Consider the following 14104-nt stretch of genomic DNA (forward strand, 5'->3'; position numbering starts at 1 on the left):
ACTGGTCACAAAATTCCGACGGTGACAGAAAACGGTGTGACACCGCAGCGCCGACGGCGCTAGCTAAAATAACTTAAGGCAGCTAGCTTAGTTAAACACCTGAACTTATGAATAATGCTACTGTTTCTGGAAACTGCGAAATGCCATGCACAAATATAAACCAAAAATTTATAATTTCTGCCTGTGGCAGGTTTAAAACCTTTGGTAGACAGCCTTAAGTCTTTTTAAGGACACCCGCGGAGACCCTGATGTAAACGGTAACTTACTGTGTGACCCTGTTGACATAGTGCTCCTGGATGTTTGCGCTTCAAGTGCTCCTTTTGCACGTATGGCAGAGGACCACATTGTTGCCCTTTTGCGTGAAATGCTCCCAAACTTTAGATGCCCGCTGGCGTTTTTTTGTAGCTGGAGATTGCTCTCCGGAGTCCAAGCTCTCTAGAGCTTAGATTCTCTGCCCGAACCCGACATGACCCGAGGCCCGCCCGTAAATCCGACCCGGGCTCCAGAAAATAGTCCGAGATGTAGGCGTCTGTTTTTTAATTATATTTTTATTTTAAAAAAATAACGAAAACTGAAAGTGAAACTAAACTAATTTATTTATAAGCGCTGTTTTCACTACCGCAGTTCTACAGCGCAGGTGTTGTGCCGATTCTGTCCGCGAAGCGGGAGTCAGATTCAGCAGAGAGTCGGATTCGGCACAAACGCGGCGGCACCTCGCGGTCCGCGGTGTCAGTTGTAAGCGCTCGCGCTAGCCGCAAAATACGGCAGAAAACACTGAGGGAGCTGCAGAATTATGAATGGGACTAGAATATGAGCACGAGGAGATCAAAGAGAACCTTCACCTGTGAGTAGCTCTCTGTCTCTGTCTCTCTCTCTCTCTCTCTCTCTCTCTCTCTCTCTGTCTCTCGCACGTGAACTCCTCCGCGTTTGACTTGCAGAACTGTGTTTAGCTGTTCTTAAAAATCATTTTAATTAAATAATAGTTCTATGCTTCTATGTTACCGTGTTAATTAACATAATTCTGATCATATTTCGCTCATTAAAACAGCCCGAAAACAGCCAGTTGGAATTTTTGGGCCCGATCTAACCTCTAATGCTCTCCACAGGCGCCGCCATGTTTACGACGCGCCGACGCACGTTATGCAAATCGATGTATTTTTGTAATCGATGACGTCGATTATGTCGACGCGTCGCCCCAGCCCTAATATGCAGTCTATGAAATATTTTAATAAAATAACATAATATAACCCATATATTATGTATTTAACTGACATTAGCAGTACAACATTTTATATTTTTAACCAGTTTTTGGTCTGTTATAGACTATAATGTAAATTATTAAGTTATAATTATTTTGCAATTATTGGGTATCAGTGTAAATTTAACTAAAAATTCTAGGTGACTCTGCCTCATAAAGCTGACTGAGAAAATGCTAGGACGTGCTCAGCTGTCATCTAAGCAAGAGGTGCCTACTTTGAAGAATCTAAAATATACTTTTTTTAAAATACACTTTTTTTGTTAACTAAATAATACCATGTTTTACATTATGGATGACTTTAGTACAATAAAGGGAAATACAGACAACATTTCTCCCAAATAAAATTCCAATAAAAAAAATTGTCATTTAGAGCATTTATTTGCAGAAATACAAATATGATTATATATTATAATATATATCATATATATTATATACATTATATACTTAATAATTAAGTATTTTATATAATTAAAATGATGTTAAAAATATGTTTTTTGACTGTAGTTCTTCAAATATACCCTTATATGTTTTTGCAAATTAACTCTTTGACTCTTTGTCGTTTAAACATTCTTTTAATGTTAAATGTTTTTATTCCCATTCTTTTAGTATGTGCAACAGATTAATCTAATTAGGAAATTATATATTGGTTAAAGTTTCTTTCAGTGTAGAAAAAGCAAAAACTGGTAATGCAGATTTAAAAGTTAATAATGTGATATGAAGTTTTATCACTACTATCTTGTACTAAGACAAAGCAAACTCATCTTCAATCATCTATTATTTTATAACAAATCATATTTTCAATATTCAATAAATATTCAAAATTTTACAAATACCACAATTACACTTCATTAAAAACTATAGGTCAAACTAAAGAGTAAAATAACGACACCAGATTTAATTCTTTGATTGTTTGCATCACTATAGACAGTTCCACTGGTTATAATGTCAGTGTATGTAGCTATATAATAAATAAACAGAGGCCACACAAAACAGTTTAACTTTTAACTGATTTTTTAGTTTATTAAGATTTTCAGACAGAGGTAAAACATTTAAATCTTATTTCTAGACACAGAGCAGAGAAACTTTACTTCAGCTGCTGCACTTCTCCGGGGCGTGGAGGACTGTAGTAATGCTGGTTCTGAACTGTGGATCTGCTGATGGTAGATCAAACCCTAAGACAGCAGTGACCCTCAGGACCCTCAGAGTGAAGAAGGTGGTGGGGAGGTTTTGGTCTCCTGCTCTTTAGATTTACCTGCTGAGGCTCCTCCATCTTTCTCTGCCTTACGCTGCGTTACATTGTCCTCCTTCTCATTTTACTCTCTGTTAAGTTTATATATTTACTCTGTAATTATTAATTCTTCATTGTGTTTAGTCTCATTTTTAATTTTGGTTTGTTTGGCGGGAACCCCTATAAACCTAATAAGCTAATAATAAATCTACTTGTATTGATATATATTGTAGCATTGTGGTGTTAAATTTGTTTGTGAATATTGTACAAAAAGCATATCTATGTACGTTTTAGAGATTTTCTTTTATTTGATAATCTTTGATTTGCTATTTGTGAGTTCATTATTAGTCAAGAATTAATTGATTAGTAACAGTTTATTAATTAATAAGACAATATTTATGACAGTAAGACAATGTTTATTAATAAAAGCACTCACCAGGTTAGATGGAATTAATATATTTAACTGAAAGATGAATTATACATTCTATTATACTACATAATAAAAATAAAATCTAAAAGAACTAAATAATTATTAGTAACTATTAAGTAAAATTAATATAATTTTGTTGAAATAGTTTATGAAAGTGACAATTAAAACTGGCAACCATATTGTTCTTTAAGGTACTCTGCCTAACATGATTATAAAATCTTACATAAATACAAAATTATACTGGCTAATGTTACTGGTTATTAAAAGTTTTAATTGTCTGCAAGATGATCATATTGATCGGGTCTAATATTCAGTTGAATTTAAATAAACCTACATAGCTAGATCCAGGTCTTTAAGCCCCTTTTTGGAACCAGTCCTCCTCTGGTCGACACCGGACAGCCCAACAGATCGATTAACTAAATATATAGATAATAAGTAAATATATAGCTATTGTTTAGCCGCTGTGTCCAGTCTTCAGTCCACTATCCTCCTGTAAAAATCTGATCCACCTATTTCTAGCTCTAGTATCCAGTCTTTGTCCAGTCCCATTACTTTCCGTGTTCCTATTCGTGTTACCTTCCATTTCCTGATCTCAGTCCCTCCCTGTGTCAATGAACTCCTCATACTCTGTGGCTGTCTTTCTCCTGGTCCATGTGTCTGTCCTTCACAAATCCTCCTTTCCTGCATCAGCAGTTCCTCTCCCATCACGTACGCTGCCATCAACCTGGAGCAGTGAAGGCGTGCATGTGCCGCCTCCACAACACAATGCAGCCAGACACTGCAGCTCTTACTGCAGAAGCGCCCTCTAGCGGGCCCGCCGGCGGGCCCGTTCTGACTATGTAAATTAGAACGCTTAAAAGCGTCAAATATTCTAAACATACCGACCAACTAACCAACTCATATTCATTAGTACTACTTTAACTACCTGCATGCAAATTTACAGCCATCTACATGAAACCAGTCGCCAGAAATCGCCAACTGAAAACAGCCTGTTTTTTCACATTGTTTACACGAGAAACACGCCTCCCCAACAAAATAGCCTTATAAAATAATATTAGTGTATAAAATAACATCATATTATATTATTGAAAATTCACTTACTATTACAGCATCCACAATACAGCACTGAACCGCAGGTAAAATATCCATAAAGTCCTTTATTTGCCTGCTCACGGCTCCTCAAAAACATGCGTTTAGTTTCAGCGCAGCCGTAATGTCGTATTCTCAAGCTCCCAGCGACTACACTTCTTCTTCTTCTTCTTCTGTCGAATTAATGGCAGCCAGCACTCCTGTCATTGGTGCATTACTGCCACTTACTGGATAGAACATGAAATGCTGAATTCTAAATCCTATTAATCAGCCCAGATAATTTAAGAAATTTAATCAACTTATATGTGTCCTGAATCATACTATGTATAGATAGATTCCCTACTGCCCGAACTCCTCCAAACACCTCTTCCCTTTGTATATCATAGGCCACACACTGTATTAAGACATGTTCTATAGTCTCTGGTTGAGAGCAATACAGACAATTGCCATCCGGATGTTTACCAATTCTGAACAGACTCTGATTCAGTCCACAATGTCCTATACGTACCCTGGTAAGAGCCAACTCTTCCTGTCTATTTTTACCTCTAATTATTCTCTGTCCTACTAACCTTTGAAACTTATAAAGATGCCTTCCTTTTTGTTCCCCATCCCACATACCTTGCCAAGTCCTAGTTACATATTTTTTAATGAGCAGCTTAGCCTCCTGCCTGCTTAAGGGCACTGAAACATTAATAAAGTCCAGCGTAAGGGCTCGCTTTGCCAACATATCAGCACATTCATTGCCCTCCACCCCCACATGAGCTGGTACCCACAGAAAGCCAACTGATAAACCCAAATGCTGTAATCTGAGAAGGATCATGAGGACGTCATAAATAATGTCTATCCTTGATGACTTTTGACTGTTCGTTAGGCTTTTCAAAACAGACTGAGAGTCAGAACATATTACTGTTCTCAAGGGCCGTACATCCTCGACCCAGAGCAAGGCCATCATAATGGCCACCAATTCAGCTGTAAACACTGCCACATAATCTGACACTCTCCTAATAAGTTCCGTCTTAAAGGCAGGAACATACACTGATACTCCAGCTCTTCCTGAATCTGGATCCACAGATGCGTCTGTATAAATTTTGAGGTCATATTTATAATAGAGATCTAAATATGATAGTGTTACCTGATCTTTCATCACCTGCTTCCCATGTTTCTTAAACTCATTTTGCAATTTTAAGTCAACTTCCGGCATCGGAAATAGCCAAGGAGAAATTGGTGCAGCAATCACAGTTTTACATAAACTGAGACTTTCCAGATTCATTTGCTGAGCCAATTCACCCGCTATCCACCCAAAACTTTTACCTCTGCTATCACCATGTTCCCAGCAATCCCTTAAAACTATATTAGCAGGATGATCTATATCATGCCCTTTTATTCCCACCCAGTAGGACATGGCTAACTGCTGACGTCTAATATCCAGCGGTGGTTCACCCATTTCCACTAAAATCGCTGGGTTTGAGGAAGATCTAAAAGCCCCACAGCATACCCTCAATGCTTGTAACTGAACTTTATCTACCTTCTGCAACACAGTTTTTGAGGCAGACCCATAAACAACACTACCATAGTCTATTGCTGCGCGAATGAGAGAGAAATATATCTGCATTAGCGCCTTCCTACTTGCACCCCAGTCCAGTCCAGCTAGACATCTCATTACATTAATACTATGTTTACATCTTGATACCAATCTATTAATGTGAGACTGAAAAGTTAGTTTACCATCCATCCATACCCCCAAATACTTAACTTCTGAGACCTGTGTCAAAGTCTGTCCATACATCTGTAGTTGAACATTCGGAACATTTCTCATTTTAGTGAAACAAATTGCCTGAGTTTTATTCACTGAAAATTTGAAACCCCATTTAAATGCCCAGTTTTCTACAGCGACTACACAATGGAATATTTTCCGTAAAGTTGTACGTGAATACAAAGCTAAGGGTGTCCTCTTCTAGATTCAGTGGTTTTTATTGGTCTACAATCCACTACTTTTCTTGAGTGATCGTCTTTTGAACCAATGGCGTGAGCGCTGGATCGCGCTGGTGTTCAGGGCTGTCCAATCAAATCAGATCATAGCCTTTTTCCAGCGTCACAAAAGTGATTGACACCTATTTCAACCAATAGTCCACCCTTAGACGAAAACACTGATACGTAATTTGCCCTGATTGGTCTCCGAATGGCTGGAGGAGGGGCATGCCAAACCGTCACCAAGTCACAAAAAAAACACCCCTCTCCAAACGCTAAAACTCCATAGCGCACACAGCGCGCAAACATGTGATTTTATGTGTCATTTCATCAAAAAAATATTAATATTACCCTGAGATGGACTCACATTAATTTATTTTATCACAAAGAAACAAAAAAAATATTAAAATGTTGTTTTATAGAGACAGATTCACCTCTGTATTAGACTGGGGCGCTCTGGAGAGGTTTTTAAGCCTTTGGTGACGCCTGGTGGACACCTTATATATAATGCAGTATAAATTCCCATGCTGTCAAAATAATGTTTTCAAATTTTGTACTTTGTTTGACAAGACCCTAATAAACCAGGAAATGTAGAGAATGATTAGCTAATCATCACCAACATCCATACACACACTATAAACTCAAAATATAATAGGCGCTTTTTGTTTTTTTTTACATTTTCCTCTGCATTTAATGTTCTCAAATAGATCCTAAATAATGAAAATTACCTCTTGAAAGTGAATTACTGTTTTGTCCCAAGTGTCTACTTCAGTTTAAGCCCTGACTGGTCATTGTGCTATATGTAAAACTTAAGATATCCAGTGTGATAGCATAGTAGTGCAAATCGCATGAAAATGAGCAAAAACATGGATCTGCAGTAAGGGGTTATGAACTGTCACTGACGACACTTCACTGAAAGCTGAACATGAATGGAAGTTTCCTGCCCTGCATATTTACCAGTTCTTCCACGTCTTTTAAGTGTCCCAAGCCTGGTCGTGTTCTGTCCAAAGTGTCCTGCAAACTATTTTGTGTATATTTGATGGTGAAATCTATTTGTTTTGTTCTTATTTAGTTTTAAATCTGTTTAGGTTTTTGTTGCCTAATACTATGATGCACTGGTTGCCTATATTCCTAGTACTAATAGTAGTAATTATTTAATAGTAAGTGTTTTCTTTTTTTTATTTATAATTTTATTTCTCCCTAATTTACAAAGCTAAATACGCAACCCACTCATTAGGACTTCCCCTATCACTAGTGATGCCCCAACACCAGGAGGGTGAAGACTAGCACATGCCTCCTCCGATACATGTGAAGTCAGCCATCACCTCCGAGTAGCATCACAGCGCGCTCGGAGGAAAACGCAGCGTATCGGTTCCGATACATCAGCTCACAGACGCCTCGTGTTGATCGACATCACCCTAGAAGTGATGTAGGGAAAGAGCACCATCTCCCCACCCACAGAGAGCAAGGCCAATTGTGCTCTCTCAAAGCTCCAGTAGCCGATGGCAAGCTACATGAACAGGATTCGAACCTGAATAGAAAATAGAGAAAACTGTTGTGGAGAGGGTGAGCACACCAAGTTCCTGGGTGTGCACGTCACAGAGGACCTCTCATGGAGCACCAACACCATCACTGGCCAGGAAGACAAATCAGCGTCTCTACTTTCTCCGCAAGTTGAGAAGAGCTGGAGCTACAAACAGGGCTGCTTTATGAATTCATGCAATGCAACTATTTGCATGCAAAGCATTTGACACTGTTTTACTCTTATTCAGTGTGGGCATACCTTTTGCTAATATTTTTTTATATTTGTTACACTTACTTTTTAAGTTAGATCTGATATTTCACTTAAACATGTTGATCCACAGCATAGAGGCTACAAATCTCAAACTATGCAGCCTTTCAACACATCTTTAACCTAAATATCTAAAATAAAATGATGTAGCCTAAAATACACACTTGCTGCGCATCCAACACTTCTCATTCTTGACCGTTTGCTGTTTTATCAGCCCCTCGGTTCCTCCGTCACAAGCCTGCTCTCCCGGTCTGCTGCTTAACACTGAACGTACCACGCAGAGAAAGGGTGTAGAACCGGCTTGTAAACACTCGGGGGTACACTGGCAAGCCCACGCTTTCTTCTTTACACACACAATGCAAAGTGGATAGCCCTGAGAAGAAAGGCGTGACTAATTTGCGATACAGAGAAACCTGGAATGGAGTGCAATGGAACGGCGTGGCAATTCTAAGCACAATGCACTGTACTGTCAAACTAAATCCCGGATGATTTTGAAATTCCCCCCCGGACATTTTTTTAGGTTTTAAAAGTAGGACATGTCCAGGAAAAAAAGGACGTCTGGTCACCCTATGTTATTCCTTTTATGTTTTAATATTTAATATTTTTCAATTTCTCTATTGTAGTCACAACCCTAACTGGTATACTTACCTTATAGTTGTGTCCTGTTAGTTTTACTATTTAGTCTCTTAATGCAGTACATGTAACACTTTGTGTTCTATTTGGTCTGCGAGTGGACTCAGATCACAGTAAACTGATAAGCTAACACTGGTGCTTTTACTAATATCAACAATGTCTCAGGCCACTCCCAGGTTAGTAACTCCTTAAAACCACAGTCACATTAGGATCACTTTTCATACTTTCTGAACTTCAGCTCACAGTCACTAGAGAAGCAACCATGGTAAGTTCATGCTGATTTTGAATGATCCTGAACCAGTAGAGAAGCTGCACTTGTTGTGTTGACCCAGTTGTCTTTTTTTCTCTAATGTTAAAGAGGTCTGCCGTCCTGGTTTTGGGTCTGTGTGCTCTGGTCCCCCTGGTTTACGGTGCCTGCTATCGGAGCCTGCCAGAATTCGGTATACACAGCCAGATCAAAACTAAAATTCTCTGTCATTTTCTTTGTAACTCTGTCATTTCTCATCACTTGGATGTGTGCTTTGTTTCCAAAGGTGCGACAGAGTGCATAGACGAGACTGATCAAACCGCGCATGAAGTTGGGTCTTCCTGGACAAACAGCAAATGCATTGACTGTAACTGTGAGCCTGATGGCATGACCTGCTGTGATGGGTAAACGTACATTATCTACACATTTTTGTAGAGCTGTTAGTGAACCTGAATCAAAGTGGAGTTTGGACACTGCATGGTGTGTAACAGCATGGGACATTCTAAAGATTTAGCTCAGGAAAGGATTTGATAATGACAAAAACAGGTTGTAATTCAAAAGTAATTCTTTCTTAATAACTAACTAGATTTCATAACTAACAAACACAGAAACGAAATTCAGTCAGTCTAGATTCTAATGCTATTTATTTTGATTGTTTTTTTTAAATTGTGGTTACTGTTTTATGAACAGTTCTTCTCTTTCGATTTCTGTTAAAAATGTAGAAAAAAAGAAAAGAAACCTTATTTTATTCAGTCTAAAGATAATCAATGTATTATTGGTTTGCACATAAATGCATTTACGCAAAAACAAGTTGTACAGACTTCGACGTATATTAAATATATGCTAATATTTGTATAGTGTGTGAAACAGAGGTGCTACAAAGGATGCTTTGAACAATGCCATAGAATAACCAATTTGGGACCATAAAATTAGAATGTCACTGAAAAGTTACTTTATTGCAGTAATTTAGTTCAAAATGTAAAACTCATATATTATATAAAGGTATTACATAGAGAGGGATTTATTTTACACATTTATTTTATTGTAGATTATTATGGCTTTCAGACAATGAAAACTCAAAAATCAGTGTCTCAGAAAATTAGAATATTATGTAAGACTAATTGGTACTTTTGCCAGTGTGGGCAGTGTGCCAAGTCCTGCTGAAAAATGAAATCCCCATCTCCATAAAAGTTGTCAGCAAAGGGAAGCATGAAGTGCTGTAAGATTTTCCGGGAAACACTGAACTGACTTTCGACTTGATATAACACAGTGGACCAGCAGCAGCAGATGACATGGCTCTCCAAACCATCACTGATCATCAGTAACATCTTTTATGGAGATGCAGATTTAATTTTTCAGCAGGACTTGCAAGAGTACCATCTGGTCTTATATAATATTCAAATTTTCTAAGACACTGAATTTTGGGTTTTCATTGGCCATAAAAATATAGATGTATTCTGAACTGAATTACTGCAAAACAAAACTAACTTTTTAACTAATGTTTTGAGATGCACCAGACACTTCTTCTAATGGATAGCTTATTAAGTCCCTGTAGAAAAGTATTGGCACCAGAATAGAACTTCAGATCAGATAAACATGAAGCTATTAGCACCATGGCTAATGCCAGGTGTGACCTAGGGAGGTATAAAGCATCCCAGCATTGATCTGTGGAGCAGTAGAACTGTGTTCTCTGGAATTATGTAGCTCCAGACTATATTTTTGGGATGTATTTGGAGTTGGGGGTGAGGTGGGGTGAAGATCATTTAACATCAAGACCTCAAAATGCAATGTAATCAGATTATCACAGCAATGCTTTAAAATCTAGTAGAAAGTCCTCCCTGGACAGTAGAGACAGTTACTCAAATAAAAGCAGGATGAACTATTTTTAATTTCTTTGATTTCAGAAGAAACAATGAGTAAGTTAGTGTCCCAAAACTTTTACCCAAATTTATACAGAATTGGTGTATATAGTTGCATGTCTTGTAATGTTTTTTGTTTTGTATTTTTTGCAATAGAGCATCAAACTTTTTTTCATAAACTTTAAAAAACATTAATGTAAGTTTTGTTGTTTTTTCAGACTGCCGTCAATCACAGGTTACGACGAGGACTGCACTGTGGAGTACGATTACGAGAATTGCACATTCGACGTCTTTAAGAAGGATGATCGCTCAGAGAAGTGTGAATTCCAAGCCGTGTTGTAGTGTCTGAAATCAATAGAGAATGAAAGAAAGACAAAAAAAAACAGCATGCTACTTTTCAGTCTGTCAGCTTTCTGCTTCTTTTTGAAACCTATAAGAAATAATAATAAACTTCACTGAATGCATTGTTGCTGTAGTGTCTTTTCTTTGTGAGCCAGTCTGTTTGCGAAAATGTCCCACCTCTGGTAAACAAAACGCACCATTAATTTCTGATCTGAAACAACATGTTTATCTGTCAGCGCAGGGGTTTTGGGTTTAAGTCCCTTCCTGTGTCCATATGGAGAAGAGGTTTATTGGCCTCTCTTAATTCCCAAAAACAAATGGTTACTCTAAATCTACCAAGGTATGTCTGTGTATAGATATGGATTGTCACTCCATCCTGTATCTATGTGGTTGTTTTCAGTTGAGAGAACCTGCTGCTTCTCCCAGAGTGTCTGTGTATCCGTTGAGGGCTGTAAAGAAGTCAGTGTCTATTGAAACTGTCCTGAACTAAATAGAAACAAATATAAAGTTATACAAAAATGTCAGATTAAATCTTTATTGAATTAATGGTTATTAAATTTTTGTGCATGCAGTCTTTTATGAGGCTATCTGTAATACTACTTTGGGATGTATTAAGAATGCTTTAAAAAAATCAACTAATTTAATATAAAGTAGTATATAATGTATTTCTTAATGTAATTTTTTTATTTATATGTACCGCTGGTTTAAGTATGCACTAGTTCCTACTGAAAATAATTAAATCCATCAATTCATTTAAACATCTTTGGAGGACTAAAAATCACATAAGTATATAATAATAAAAAAAATGAATGCACATATAAATAAATAAATAAATGAATTAATTAACTTATAAATAGCTAGGTATTTGCTTGTATTATTTTAGTGGAGGTGCGAAAAGTTCTAGTTCATAGTCATGCTGACGCACACTCATCTGTTTGTCATTTTGTCATCACTTGTTCTACAAATTTAACTGCTCATATATTCTGTGATTCCTTCAGCGGGTTTCTCTCTAAAGTTACTTAACATATAAATCATTGTTATTAAAATAGTATGACCTTTCATGCTTGCTAAATTAATATTTGTGTCAGATATACTTTGGCTCTTGGTTCCATATTTGTAATATGGGTGTGCCTTTTCCTTTTTTTTTTAGCTGTCTTATCTTTCCATCAAGCTTAATTTTCCTTGTGTATACGCTTACAGTACATCATCTGACCTCATTGCTGTTGGATATTTTGAATACTGTAATTCTGAAATGTTGACTGAATACAGATGCCTCACACCTTCAAGCATCTTAACACTCACAATATTTTAGTATTGGAGGTTTAGTTACATCCCAGGTTTGGTTATTTCACCATATTACCGTCCAACCATTTTTATTCTATTATTTATTTACACTGCAATACATATATTTAGCTTTCAAAAGAATTTCATGTAAAAAAGATTTGAAAATAAGTCATTTTGGAGACTTCTAATAGTCCTTTCATTGTGAAATTCTGAGTAATATATTGACTAAATTTACATTATAAATATAGGTCACTCCGTTGTTTGCTAGTGATTTAATAAAAGGTAGACACCTAATAATTCTTTCCTCGTTCTACACTATCATCCTCTTTATACTAAATTTGATGGTTGAGTCTATTGTTTCACATTTTTACCCAAGTGGTGAATATATATATATATATATATATATATATATATATATATATATATATATATATATATATATATATATATATTAAATTTGTTTTTACTCTTAGATACCAGAAAGCAGTTTTACAGCCTAGGATCTATCGAAAAGGGCGACAAAGATAAGGAAGAAACATCAATGTAGAAAGATTTGATTCCAAATCATTTTACAGTAGTCCTTTATGAACAATGCCAGACTCACATTATGGCAAAAAGTAAAAAGCAGCAAACATTTAAATATACAGTATTGTGCAATTGTTTTAGGCACCTGTGGGAATTTTAAGTAAAGAAAATGATTCTTATCTGAGCAGTAAGTGTTTATTAGTTCAGTAAAACACTAGCATTACAATACAAACAGCAATTTTACAAAAAGCAGCACTGTTTTCCCTAAAACATCTCCTAATCTCCTCATCTGAGTTTAATAGTTATTTTTAGTCATATCAACAACTGGTTTGGCAAATCAATGCTGACGGAACTGAACACGCACATGCTGGCTGAGAGCATCCAAGAGAAATGTGGAACTAAACTTTGTTCTATAGCTTGGCTCAGGATACAACCTACTTACCAAAAAAATTGAAAATCTTGTTACTTTTTACTGTATTTATGTTTATTTGCATCTGTTTAAATCATGTGTGGTGCTTTTTCAGGCAAAAACACCCGTATTGCTAAGATAAATGAATTAGTGTAATAGTAGTAGTAGTGTCCTTATACAGTACTATAACACATTAGCTGGAAATGATGAAAGACCAAGAATGAATGAACCAATAAAAACTTCCACTGAAATTTTAGAACCCAGTATGGGTAGCCCAACTGGGAAGCACAAGGGTTTGCCCATGGCTTACATGTTGTGCCTTCCTATGGATGCCATATTGGCTGATGTATTGCAGCATCGGCTAAGAATCGTCATCAGCCATGTGGAATTGGGGCAAATGTGGTTTACTCTCGGCAACTGGGATGTTGGCATATTTCGTACAGGCTGATTGCCGTATTATACTCGGCAACTGTGATGTTGTCACAAGACACGCAGCCCAATTCCCATATCATGTTCGGCAACTGGAGTGTTATTTGTGAGCCAAGCATTTGAGACAGAATCGGAAACAGAATTGAATTCAAACCAGAGCCGAATTGATGCAACTCATTCTGAGCATGGAGTATTTGTCCCAGAAATGGTCAGAGTAATTTTTGCTATCTGGGTAATGATGTAAAATTCCATGAATAAACCCGCTCCCACCTAAAAACCCACCTAATCTATGTTCAGCCTGTGAGCCACACATGAGAATGTTGGCTAGAAAATTTTTCTTCCACTGTCGATGTTTTTGCATGACAGCGAGAGTAAAGATTAATCCCGGAATAAGTCAGAGTAAACTTCATGCATGGATTGTAAATTTGGCCTTCCCATGTAAATTTCAAAGTGAGTCAACTGGTCTACTTCATGAGAAATGTTTATCTTATCTGATGGAGAAATTACAAAGCAAACACTCCAGTGATAACATATTGGCATCTGGTTTGCTTAAGGAGTTAACCCAATCATTATATATCACAGCCAAGTGGAAAGCCAATAATGCTAATATA

At 37.0% G+C, this 14104-nt stretch overlaps 1 protein-coding gene across 1 annotated transcript; it reads left to right on the forward strand.

The window, feature by feature from the left end:
- Positions 1 to 8585: 8585 nt before the first annotated feature.
- Positions 8586 to 10968, forward strand: LOC103022702 (beta-microseminoprotein; the record flags this gene model as incomplete). The annotated part of the gene is made up of 4 exons (XM_007234758.4): positions 8586 to 8663; positions 8757 to 8838; positions 8932 to 9049; positions 10723 to 10968. Coding segments are annotated over 4 exons (402 nt in total), but the record flags the coding sequence as incomplete, so codon positions are not given.
- Positions 10969 to 14104: the final 3136 nt, after the last annotated feature.

This window comes from Astyanax mexicanus, chromosome 12, assembly GCF_023375975.1.
Source record: "Astyanax mexicanus isolate ESR-SI-001 chromosome 12, AstMex3_surface, whole genome shotgun sequence".
Taxonomy (NCBI): domain Eukaryota; kingdom Metazoa; phylum Chordata; class Actinopteri; order Characiformes; family Acestrorhamphidae; genus Astyanax; species Astyanax mexicanus.